The 12144-nt window shown below is 42.9% G+C and overlaps 1 protein-coding gene across 3 annotated transcripts in view; it reads left to right on the top strand.

Annotated features, from left to right (window-relative positions):
• TNIK (TRAF2 and NCK interacting kinase) overlaps positions 1-12144 on the top strand; it is a 392097-nt gene that overhangs the window by 317467 nt on the left and 62486 nt on the right. For all 3 annotated transcript variants that reach the window (XM_061637314.1, XM_061637313.1, XM_061637315.1), the window contains exon 14: positions 2743-2943. In XM_061637314.1, the coding sequence (XP_061493298.1) occupies positions 2743-2943 (201 nt within the window). The remainder of the gene's footprint in view (positions 1-2742; positions 2944-12144) is intronic.

Here is a 12144-nt window from a genome sequence, read left to right as displayed (position 1 = left end):
TGAAATAAAGAAACTTAAGGTTTACAGCAATTGGAAAATAAAGTCATTCTGAGTACAGACATATATGTGGCCTTTGTAGAGCCGTGAGGCTTGTGCTCACAGGCACTATCTCTGACTAACAAAGAAAGGAAGAGGGAAGGAAGTTAAGCCTGAGGACAAACAGGCAAGCAGTTGCTAAAGAAGGAATCAGCAAGGTAATAATAGCTTGCTTTTCTGTCTGTCACCCCCACTGGTTCACATTATGTATTGAAAGTTGTGGTGCTTTATTCCCAACAATTTATGCTTCTTAAAAGCAGCTGCTGGGTTGGGGGGGGGATTTGGATCAGAGGCATGGCATTATGGAGAGTGGAGTTTAAGCTTTCTCCTTTCCATGCCATGGCCCCAGTCCAAACCCCAGGCCCAGCTGCTGTTAGCTACAGAATGGAAGATATACAGGCACAATCTGCAGCTCCTAGCAGCTCCAGGGGCACTCGCAGCTGGAGGCAAAGGGAATTGTGCCTGTGGTTTGCACATCTAGTATACAAGCCTAATTAATTGCTTTTAATAGTAGTCACTTGGTATGTAGAGTTGACTGGAAGTGTAAGTACTGTTGTGGATTAAGGATATATAGTCTGAAATATATGGTTGGTCCACCCCGCCACTGCTTCTAGAACGCCTTTGTCAGTAGGAAAGCATGCACATTCTCCCTGAGTTGCAGCCTATGAGAGCAGTCTTGAAGGGCAGGTGGGCTTACTGGTAAGAGTGTGCATTAAGACAAAAAACAAAACAATAATGGCAGGAAAAATGTAGTTGTGGCTTTAAAAATCTTTAGATGGCAATCCTAAAAGGCTAGGCCAACATGAGTGTGGAGAGTCTTGTGGAGGAAGTATTTTGCCAACTTTCATCCAGGTTCTCTCCAGCGCCTGAGAAGAGAACAGTTGAACTCTCCACTGTGCTGAGGATGTTGCATTGGTTTCTTCCTTGAATGCAAACATCACCACGCTCTGAATGTTTGTGTTGCCTTTCTACCAATAACAAGAGCATTCGTTGATGGAGCATCTGTTGCTATGCATGTCTTTTCCTCTGCTCAGTCTGCTTCTAGAACATTCTTCATTTTCATGAAAGGAACAGGCCTCTCCTTAGGCCTGCTGTGTTTATTGCAAAGCGATTAATGGAAAGCTACTGGCAGTGTGTGCTGGAATACAGTCTGACTAAATTGTACGTGCGCCTTGTAATATCTTCTTGGTTTTATGAGCTTTGATGGCATATTTCAGTTGCAGACTGCTTAGTTTTACATTCCTGACAGAAGCATTTGTGCACTGCCTTTTCATGCTGTTTACAGTTTTGACATGGTTTATTGCTGAACTTATATATAGTCTTTCATTTCTACTCTCTCTCCCCCTCCCACTTCTCTAAGCTAAATTTATATCTTACCAGTATTCTGGATGTGAATTACTTTTCTTTTCATTTTTTCTTTTAAAAGTCAGTATTATATGTATTGGTACTGTTCATACATCTGTGCCTTCTTTTCCTCTTCCCAATAGATCCATTATGTATGCCAGTGTATGCCTCCAGATGTTTTGGCCTCCAACTCCCATCAGCCACAGCCAAAAGGGCCAATGGCTGGAGGTGAGTTGTAGGCCAAAGCATCTGGGCACCAGGCTGGGGAAGGCTAATGTGCGCTAACCTTTCCTATATGTAAAGAATACTGTTTCTCTCCACCAGTTTCATAACCCTATGAGGTACACGATGAAAAGGGACAAATTGGGCCAGCAACTGAACAAAATGTTCTCTTTCAGATTAATTGTTTAAAAAGAAATAACCTATTTGTCTCAATAACAGGTATTTCAGACTTTTTTCTTGTGCTCACAGTGGCTTCAAGCTTCTTATATGGTGATCATCCTAATTCTCAGATAACCCAGTAGTATCATCCAGACACCAAATATGCATGGTTTAGGACAGGTGTGGGTAACCTTTGGCCTTCCAGTTGTTGCAGAATTACAAGTCCCATCAGCCCCAGCAAGCATGGCCAATTGCCAGGGATGATGGGAGTTGTAGTTCAGCAAAATCTGAAGGGCCAAAGGTTCCCCATGCCTGGTTTAGGAGAACTGTTTAGACTATAAACTTAGACTGGTTTCATACAGCCTCCCCACAGAACATGATGGTTTTGTGAGTGTGCCCCTTCTCCAACAAAGTCTCACATGATAGGGCCTGAAAATAGATTGAGTGGAGTGGAGTTCTTGCAGGCTCAGGACCACATGAATGCCTAGTGTCAAGGGAATTATTTAGAGGAATTATGAAGCACGTAACTTCAAAAGCTATGATGTGTGTCCCCACATTGGGGTGGGGACAAGGTAAAGAGTACAAATTAAGATGGAGTTATAAAGGATCCCTCTTAAATCAGAAAGCCTCCTCGCAATTAGCCCCGCTGAAGCAAAAACATGAGTAAAATATTAATAGTGACCTGCTTGTTTTATATATTTATTTAGACCATTTCTATACTGCTTAAAGAATATCTGTAGAGATAGAAAAATATCTAAGCTAACATCTCAAATACCCACTTCACTGTCTGCAAGGCCCCAATGTTCATATAGTTTTTTTAGGATTTCTACATCCTTAATATTTGGGCTTAAGTTTCCACTTGATATGTATCTGTGTTAGTCTTTTATTGTTTCCCTCAACACCATTGTGACTGTACCTTTTGTGGTTTCATGCCACCAGGCTGCTTCTTAATATTTGTCTGACACATATGTGTCTTGGTAGGAATATAAGCGCAAGCAGTTAGAAGAGCAGCGGCAAGCTGAGAGGCTCCAGCGGCAATTGCAACAGGAGCGTGACTACCTGGTCTCCTTGCAGCAGCAGCAGCAACAACAGAGGCAGGACCAGAGACCAGGAGAGAAGAAGCCCCTTTACCATTACAAGGAGGGGATGAATGCCAGTGAGAAGCCAGCTTGGGCAAAGGAGGTAGGAATGATTGTGTTTTCTCTTTTGCACCTTTCCCTGGGGTAGATAAAGATCAGAACTGACCCAAAGTCATGCACAATGTTTTGCAGACATTTTCAGCACTTCCCGTTTTGCTGTTTATTGAGTGCTACCATTCCACCTCCACTGCACTCACTTGCCCTCTGACATTATCACAGACTCAAATCTGATTGGCTGTGCGGCATTGTATGTTGTCATCCCAGTCATTGCATGATCCCTGATTGGGTGGAATCATCCATGTGACTGATTCAGGGAGCAAGAAGTATGAGCAATAAGAGGGGAATACAATGGCACTGACCAGGTGTTATAAAAGGTGAATTTTTGCATGATTTTTTTTCTTTTTAGGAAATATCTTTCCTACCAAAATTGCAGGTTTTTACTTGAAAATTAAAACTGGACAATATTTAGTACACCTATAGAAGAAATGCTACATAATATGTACTGTAAGAAAAGTGACAATTGTTTGATTGAATATAAAATGAACAATCTGTTTTTTTAAAATATGTCAACTTATCTTCAGTCCCCAGATCAAGTAGGCAGATATTGTTGCAACCCTTCTCAGGCCTGCTTCAGACAACTGCATTTTCACCATCAGGTGATCTGAAGTAATGTCCTAATTGTGGAAATTTGCTTGGAACCCATTCTAAGGAATGGTACCATCATGCTCCCCAATACTTTGCTATCATGTACTAAATTGTGCTCAAATGAAAGCCTTGTTACGGATGGCTTGGGGGGGCTGTAGTGCTCCTGGTCTCAAGTTCATGACTGAAGCTCACAAAAGAGGCACTGACATCACCTTATCGTAGAAACAAACGACTCTGTTCAGAGGATTTGAGGTTTTCATGAGTCAGGTGAATGAGGCCTCAGGCTTGCGCTATAATGAATCACAAGAGCTATAGGACTTTGTAATTGTGCAGGAACCTTCATGAACGCATCTCCAAATGCCATCATTGTGCAAATCCATTGCTCAGTTGAAATAGTCAAGAGGGTCAGTCTATGACCCATATTCAGTGTTAATTGTCAGTGCTTAGTTGAAGTTAATTTGCCATGAGTTTGCCACAAGCTTTTCATTTTGTTCATAGATAGTGAACAGTTGTGCCCATTTCTCCCAATAACTACCCACAGCATCCCAAAGATTCCTCAGGTACCCTTGCATAATCTATGACACATAGATGCCATAGAAAAATAAGACCATAGTTTTGAGAGGGGAGGTGAGAAAGAGGAGGAGTATGTGAGTGAACTAGATATCCAATTTGCCTGTCAACACCATTGTCTATAGGTGCCCACAGTGTCATCCTGGCTGGTCCCCCACAGGTAGTTACTCTGGAGTATCAGTGCTTATACTGTAGGTATTTTGTTTTGAGACCACCCCAAAAGGTATTTACTCTTTTTTTCTGCTATAATGCTCAGGAACTGAACCTCAATCAGTGGCTTTCAATCTTTGTATGTTAGGGAACCCTTTCCACATCAGAACATGTTCTGCGCTACCTTTGCACAGCCACAAAAGTTCAGCACATCACAGAAGAATCTGTGGTATGTTCTAAGGAACATGCTCAGTTCATGTGAGGATATTGTCCATGACTGATGGGTCTCACTGCTGCCCTACGTGAACTGACAATATGTTCTTGAACACACCCAGTGTGTCCTTGTTACAGAACATTGCAAGAGAATTTAGCACAATGGTGGGCAAGCAGTCATTCTTGGAAGCTGGTCTCCATTTCTGATCTTCATGTTGAAGAACTTGGAATTCTTCAGAACACAGTTTGAAAACCACTGGCCTAGACCTTACCAGGAACCTGCCTTCTGGCCTAATGTATCAGCAGGTCTTTCATTGTGCCATGGTTGCCATCTGTTTTTATTTAATTCCTGACCAGCAATAGTTTTGTATGAAAATCTTTTGCTGCACGTTGTGCTTCATGGGTTGGATCATCTTCTCCTTTGACCCTGTTGCATGTAATATGTCTTGACAGCTGCTTATTTGCTAACTTGGTAAGGCGAGACACAAAGGGGGAACATGAAAGAACAGAATGAGACTCTGAACACCAGCCCCAGTTGGTTTTTGTAGCTTGCTTATTACTGACGATTCCTGCTGACAGGTCAAGGTCAGGTGCAGCCTGCTCTTATCTCCGCTTATTATAAGTGTGCCAGCTGCTGAATAAGAAGCTGGCATGTCCATACAACATAATCACCCTGAAAGAAGGAATTGTGCATTCAAAAGAAGATCTTAGATGTCACTAGAGCATAGTAATTGCTATCACTTCAAAAGTTTCTTGGTAGTTACAGATGTGTCATTTGCATGAGAGACCTATACACAGGGCAGTTCAGTTTTATGGTGTAGAATTTAGATACCTGAAAATCACAGCTATCATTCTTCTTTCTTCTCCAAAGGCACATTTCTTGCCTTTGTGGCTATGAGAATACATGTTAAGTGGCACTGGAGGGCTTGTTCATGGGTGGAAACATCTGCATTGTATAGTTTCATGGGCTGTGGAGCAATGGGAGCAGTTTTCTCACAGCACTAGCTCTCATCCAGCAGCTGCAGCTTGATTATCCTACAAATGTAATGGAGAATGAGTGTTGAGGGAGGGAGAACCTTCTTGTAGTCCAAAAGCCTTTTTTGTCATTCCTAATGAAAACAACTTCCCTTTGTCCTATATAAGTCAAGGAGCAATGAAATTGAGTACACCTGGTGATGTGGCTTCTATACTAGTCAATTTCACACCTGGGGGAGGGGGAGAAAGACAAAGGCTCTTGAAAATCCTTAGCTAGAGATAGTGCATCCTGTTCAAAGAAATAATTTTAACCAAATTACTTACAAAATGCTTACAGTGCTCTTTGTCCCATATGGTCCCCAAAAGCAGCTTAGAACAGTCAGATCTCTGTTAAAGATACAGAAAGGGCAACCAAACTGATCAAAGGGTTGAAGGCATTTCCTTATGGGGAGAAAAGACTCAGGGATGGCTAGGATTGTGCCCTCCAGATGTTGTTGGACTACATTCCCTATCATCACTGACCACGCTGACTAGCTCTAATGGGATGTCCAACAACATCCAGAGGGCAACCACATTGGCTACCCTAGAGCACTGGAGGCTTTTCAGTTTGGGGGGGAAAGGCAACTAAGCCTGGGTGTGATGGAGATTTATACAATTATGAATGGCTTAGAAGGAGTGGTCAGAGAGAATGGTTGGCGGTGTATTCAGGACAGGCAAAAGAAAATACTTTTGCATGTAGTGCATAACTAACTGGGCAGGCTCACTGCTGCATGATATAGTAGTGATTAGCTTAGATGGCTTTAAAAGGGATTAGATAAGTCATGGAAGATAGGTCCATAATAGCTAAATGGTGTCTCCATGTTCAGAGTTAGTGTGCCACTGGATACGAGATGCTAGAAAGACAGAGAGTGGGACAAGGCTGTTTGCCTTCACGCTCTCCTTGAAAACTTCCCCAAAACATTTGGCTGGCCGCAGTTAGAAATGGGACTAGATGGACCCTTAATCTGATCCATTCAGGTCGTTATTGTATTCTCTGCACAATCAGGCTTGCTGGAGAAGGATACTTGTGAGTGACACTTCTTTCATCTGTGAGTTAGAGCAATAAGTTTCCTTGTATCTCTGGACTGGAGCTGGGCTTTCCAAGGAAGCTGGAGTCCTGTTTCTTCTCTTGCTATAAACTAAGCATGGTGAAAGACATTTGTCAGTTACATACTCTTATGTGATTAACCAAAGTGTCTGTTTTAATAGTTTAATTTCTGTAATCCTACTTTCCCAGGTACAGCAGCGAGCTCTTAATAACCCACCTGTTATTCCAGCTAAGCAGAACCACAGTTCCCTGCCCAAACAACTGACGACCTTTCTTATTGACAAAGGTGCAGCTCCACAGTCTGGCTGTAAGCCTTTTTTAAATATTTCCAAACCTTGTGGTAAACAAATGCCACAATCATTAGACCATCACAGAAATGACTTGTTAGACTCTGCTCAACAAGCGCACTTGTTGCCTGTCATTAAGATTTCCATGCCAAGCCCGCAAGAAGATCTAAAGAAGAGACCTCTTTTGATAAACTCTGAAACCAGACTAGGTTTTCAAGAGCAAATGAAAAAGAATGACATGAAATCCCCCAGAGGGTCTCGGTCGCACGGGTGCAGTCCTGAGAGGCCAATGAGATTGGAGGTCAAGTGTGTGTCTTCTCCGCACCTTCCAGAAAGAGGTAAGCCACCACTGCCTCCCTATGAAATCAAAATGAACTTCCAAGAATACAATATAGACAAGGGGAGGAAGCACCTTCATTCTCATCTACATCCAAGTGTCATTACTCCTTCAAGGAGCGTTCCATCATTAAGCAATATCTTGGCAACACACAATAATCTAGATCTAAGTGCTTCTAGCCCAGCATGCCTCTTGAGAAACATGAAGATACAAGCTGATAAGAAGAAGAAGCACCATGCATCTTTGGAGAGTAATCTAGAACATCACCACCATCCTTCTGAGATCCATCATGCACAGATGCAGAGGAAAAGAATAGGACGAAGCATGGAACAGCTTCTTGTTCCTTCTCTGGATATTTCTCCACGATTTTCTCAGTTGAATGTACCCAACTTGATGCCTTTGTCTTCTAGCTCTCGTTCAGCATCTTTAAATGCCCTTTCACTTTCTTCCAACTCTGATATGATTCGGTCTTCTAAAGCTTGCCAGGGTAATTCTTCTTCTGGCGTCACTTTGCAGGTGCCTCTGGGATCATTTTCTAATTCTTCCTGTTCTTCTTCCAAGCTTTCTTCTCAAGTATCTAATAAGAAACGGGCTTCTGGTTTGCATGTTCATAACTACATCTCTCTATCTTCAAGCACACCTGACTTGCGATATGCTAGGCAGCATCACTTAAACCACCGCTGAGTGAATTCTCCCCTCCATTGCCAATAAGCTGTAGCATTCTTGCCATTCTGTAAGCTGGGGCTTGCTAAAGGGCTTGTGCCATGGTGCAGGTAAATAATATCAAGCAAGGAAATTGGATGCTGTTCTGCTTTGAATAAATACATTTAAACAAGCCACCTGGATCTTTGTAATGCATCTGGTGGCTCCCCATGCCTTATATGTCTTTGAAATGATTTTGAGAAAGCTACAGCTGTAAAGTTTCATCAATTATTTGGTTAGATAAATCAATTAAAAGCCTTTTGTTTGATTAAAAAGTCCCTACCCCTGGTTTTCAGGGAGCAGATTTTAAAAATTATTTTTAATACAGTACGAACAAGAAACCTTGGAGTTAGATTTAATTGGCTAAAACTCATGGAATTAATCAGCCTACTTCCTTACTACTCAGATTTTAGCTGTTGGAAGTAAATGGAATATAGCTTCCATTAGCAATCTTATGCCTGATCCTTTTAGGTATCTGGTCCACAACTGAATCTAGCAGCAATAAGGCATGTCGGAAGTTGCCACGTCAGACTGTGTGTCCCTTTAGCCCAATATTACCTGTTTTGACTGGTAGCAGCTCTCCATGTTGGGCATAGGTCTTCCTCATTACCCACTTGATGGTTTTCATGGAGATGTCAGGAAACTGAACCTGGAATTCTCTTCATTCCTATGTATTTTTTTAATTTTATGTAGGGCATTATACCACAGTGTGACTACTTTATGATTTTATGCTGTGATTTTATGGGGTGATATTTTCAATCCAATTTTCCACAAATAAATCCAGACACTCTTTTCCTATTTGCTTGTTTAATCTACTAGAATTTTATCTTTGTTTCCCCCTTTTTTTCTTTGAATAGTGGAGAAACAGACAAGGACCAGGTTTACACGTAACACTAAGCTGTAGATAATATAAACCAAGGTTTATAAACCAAGAACAAATCATGCCTTACAAACATGGTTAGTTCATGCTTAATAAACTACAGTTAAGCTGCTAGGCTGGGTTCAAACAATAAAATAAATCATTACATGCGAACCAGGCCCATATTACAGTTGTTTTTGAACAAGAGTTTTAAGTTTCAAAAGCAGTTTGCCATGCAGTATGTGCAGCTGCTGTTTGAGAAGCGACGTGCCGAAGCACTGCTGGATATTCAGAACTTCTGGTTTGGTTCTTCTGATCCTGGCCTAGATGTTTTAAGTTTACACCAAATGAGCAGCTGTTGCATACTTTTTGATTACTTTGGTTAAAAACAAAGGCTTTTTTAAAGCTTTAATTATAGTTGAAAATAGTGATGGGTGAGCAGTTTGGTGCTCACCTGAAAATCAGTCAGATACTCTTGAGTATTCCCTTTGAATGCTCAAAAACCCTTGAGGGACTTCTCAAAGCATTTCAAAGAAACACTCAAAGAGACTAATTCTCGCCTGTGTGCTACTCTGACTGGTACCTCATCCTCCAAGGGAGACAAACACTGCGCCTTTGGAGTCAAGATAGCAGATGGCAGAGGTCTCCAAAAGTGGGATAGGCCCAATGGGTCTCTCACTACCTAAGAGCAAGTGAAATGAGTAACCCTGGAGATAATGGGTGCTGACCTACATAAAAATCACTCACTTATTGAGGAAGGAAGAGGCCCAATGCTTCTTCAGTGGCACTTTCTACTGCCTGCTACCATGACCGTTTCCCCCAAGGTTAATTATTTTCTTGCAGGAAGGGGAACAGGGTAGCCTTCAGCAAAGGAAATTTTGGGTGTGAGTAGAATCACGGCAGGGGACCTGCTGTCAGCAGGCTGCTCTCAAGAATCACTGACATTTCTGGATTTGTAGATTTATTTCAGATTCACAAGTTAATCAAAGGAAAGAGAGGATTTCTTTTTAAAGCCAACTAATTCAATGAAAATGTTATAAATTAGGGTGTAGCTTCCAGGAGAGATATGCACAGGCACACGTGTGGAGTTAGCAGGGGGGAAGCGCTGGCATAATTAAAAGGGTGGAGCCAGGGCGTTGGCAACTCGAGCTCACTGCTCTGTTCAGTGTCCGCCAGCTGCCTTGGGTAGGCCAGCTGCTACTGGCACTGTGAATGGAGAAGTGTCAAGACTGGTGGCTCTGCAGGAGCCACCATTTTCTTTCCCTCAAATGCCTTTGATTCCTACATTTGTCATGGCCCCACTGAGAACTCCTGGCAGAGCAACCCAGAGGAGGATGAGGACTGGGATCCAGGGGAAGGATCCCAGTGATCTGTAGAGGGAGTGGACTAAGACTAGGGGGGACTTCAACTGGCTAGTGATAGCCCTGTCCCTGAGGCGCCTTTTGCCACCGAGAAGCCTTAGCCAGCCATGGAACTGCCTTCCCTCGTGTCTCCTGATCCTTGCCCAGCTTCCTAAGCCATCTTCCAAGCTGCCCCCATCACAGCCTCCGGGTGAGAAGAATTGGAGGTGCATCGGGGGGGGGGAGACTGGAGAGAACTTGGCAGACCTGTCTCTACCCCCATTGCCAAAGACATACTGTCAAATGCCCCACCTCCCCAGCCCTTGTAAAGGAGTGCCTGTCAGGGCGCTACCCGTGGCTACTGCCTTGTCACGGTCCCACCTCAGGGTCCTGGTCTTTAAACAGTTCTCTCACCAGCTCTAGCAAAGATCTCTCAAGATCCCACTGCTAGGCAGCACCACCAGACACTTCCTGTAAACAATATTGCCTTGAGACTGTGCCTTAGTCTCCTTCTGGCTTATTGATACATTGTGTCTGGGTGCACTTGCAGTCCACAACCCCCCTGTACCTTTGTGCCTATAAAGAATACAGCCCTGGGTTGCTCTGGATACCTGATGCTGTTACACTATCTCTTCACCGCTGCCACCATTGATACTGTTTCCCAGCCTTGGTATTTGCCCTGCCCACCCTTCTGGTCTGTGTAAACCCAGCCAAGGATCAGGCGTTCTGGTAAACCAAGAAATATTTATTTATATACACAGGGAATAACAAGATTACTTAAAGGTATAGTCAACAAGTGTGTGGTTTCATAAGTTGCGTTACTCTTTATGTTTCTAGTCGTCGATAACCTGCCTCACTACCCACCTAATCCATTCCACCCTATCCAAAACCAACCCACAGAACCAACTGAACTAACCAACCAAAACCAACCCAACTCCATTGTCATCCTCTCATTTATACCTTCAGACCCTCAAGCGCTCAGCCAGTCATAATACAACACGCATCAACATTCCAACCCATGTACTCCCCCCTCTCACTCAGTCCACTTACCTCATTTACTCTAATAAACCCACACTTAACATATTTACAGTATTATAAATACAGGGGCATCATAGTGCCCATTTGCTTGCCCAGTCCCAATCCGGGAGACAGTTCCCATGCAAGTAGTGTGCTTGCCCCAAGCCTACTTAAGTGGTCTTCAGGGGCATGTCAAGTTGCTGCAACAACATCTTAGCTTGAGTGGCCTTGCCTAGTGATGCTCTATAGGATTGCAGAGACCTGTGTGTTCTGTAATCTGTTCTATGAAACACTCTAAGCTTAGATTTTGCATTAAACGTAACTGAGAGAAACATACCAGTGAGTCAGAGTCTGCATCGAACTGAGTTGGCCAGGACAACATTGGGGTAGGAACCAGAGGCATTTGGGAGAAGGGAGACAGTGGCTTTTACAGGTGCCCAAGCCAGTGCTTCCATTTTCAGTGCTGGGCCCTTAAAAAATAGATATAGATACACGCACACATACAGGGCCCATGGGCCCTTGCATTTGCCTGACCATGCTGGTTGCTGAGGACAGGCTTATGGGGCCTGCTGGCTTTCAGCAGCAAAGCGAATCTGGCTTTTTTGGCAGGTTGTGATATCAGATGTCTCAGAAGAGAGCACAGCTTCCAAAATGTTCCTTTTGCTGTTCGTTTGGGAGTGATGGCTTGTATTCAAGGAGCCGAACCTATTACAGAAAATGATAGTTCAGAGGTGTGGGCTACTTAATGTTCTGTGCATGCTTAAACTTGTAACGAAATACTGATTGAGAAGAATAGAATCTGTTTTAAAATTATTTTGAAAATATTATTCTATACTTTTTATGCTAACTTTGTATTCTAATTGTGAAATGCTTTCCATCTTGAACGAATTGTGATGACAGTGGTGGGCCTGAGGGACCTCTTTTTGTACTCCCACTGTACCTGAGACTAATCACAGCATAAATAAAGGCTCAACTAATCTTACTACAAAGTGTGGTTTATTCAGCTTTCTGTTTAAGAATTATTCAGATAAACACGGGCAAAACTTTGAAAATTGGACATTG

Source organism: Rhineura floridana, chromosome 7 (assembly GCF_030035675.1).
Source record: "Rhineura floridana isolate rRhiFlo1 chromosome 7, rRhiFlo1.hap2, whole genome shotgun sequence".
NCBI lineage: Eukaryota > Metazoa > Chordata > Lepidosauria > Squamata > Rhineuridae > Rhineura > Rhineura floridana.
This window is presented reverse-complemented; position numbering and strand designations above follow the sequence as displayed.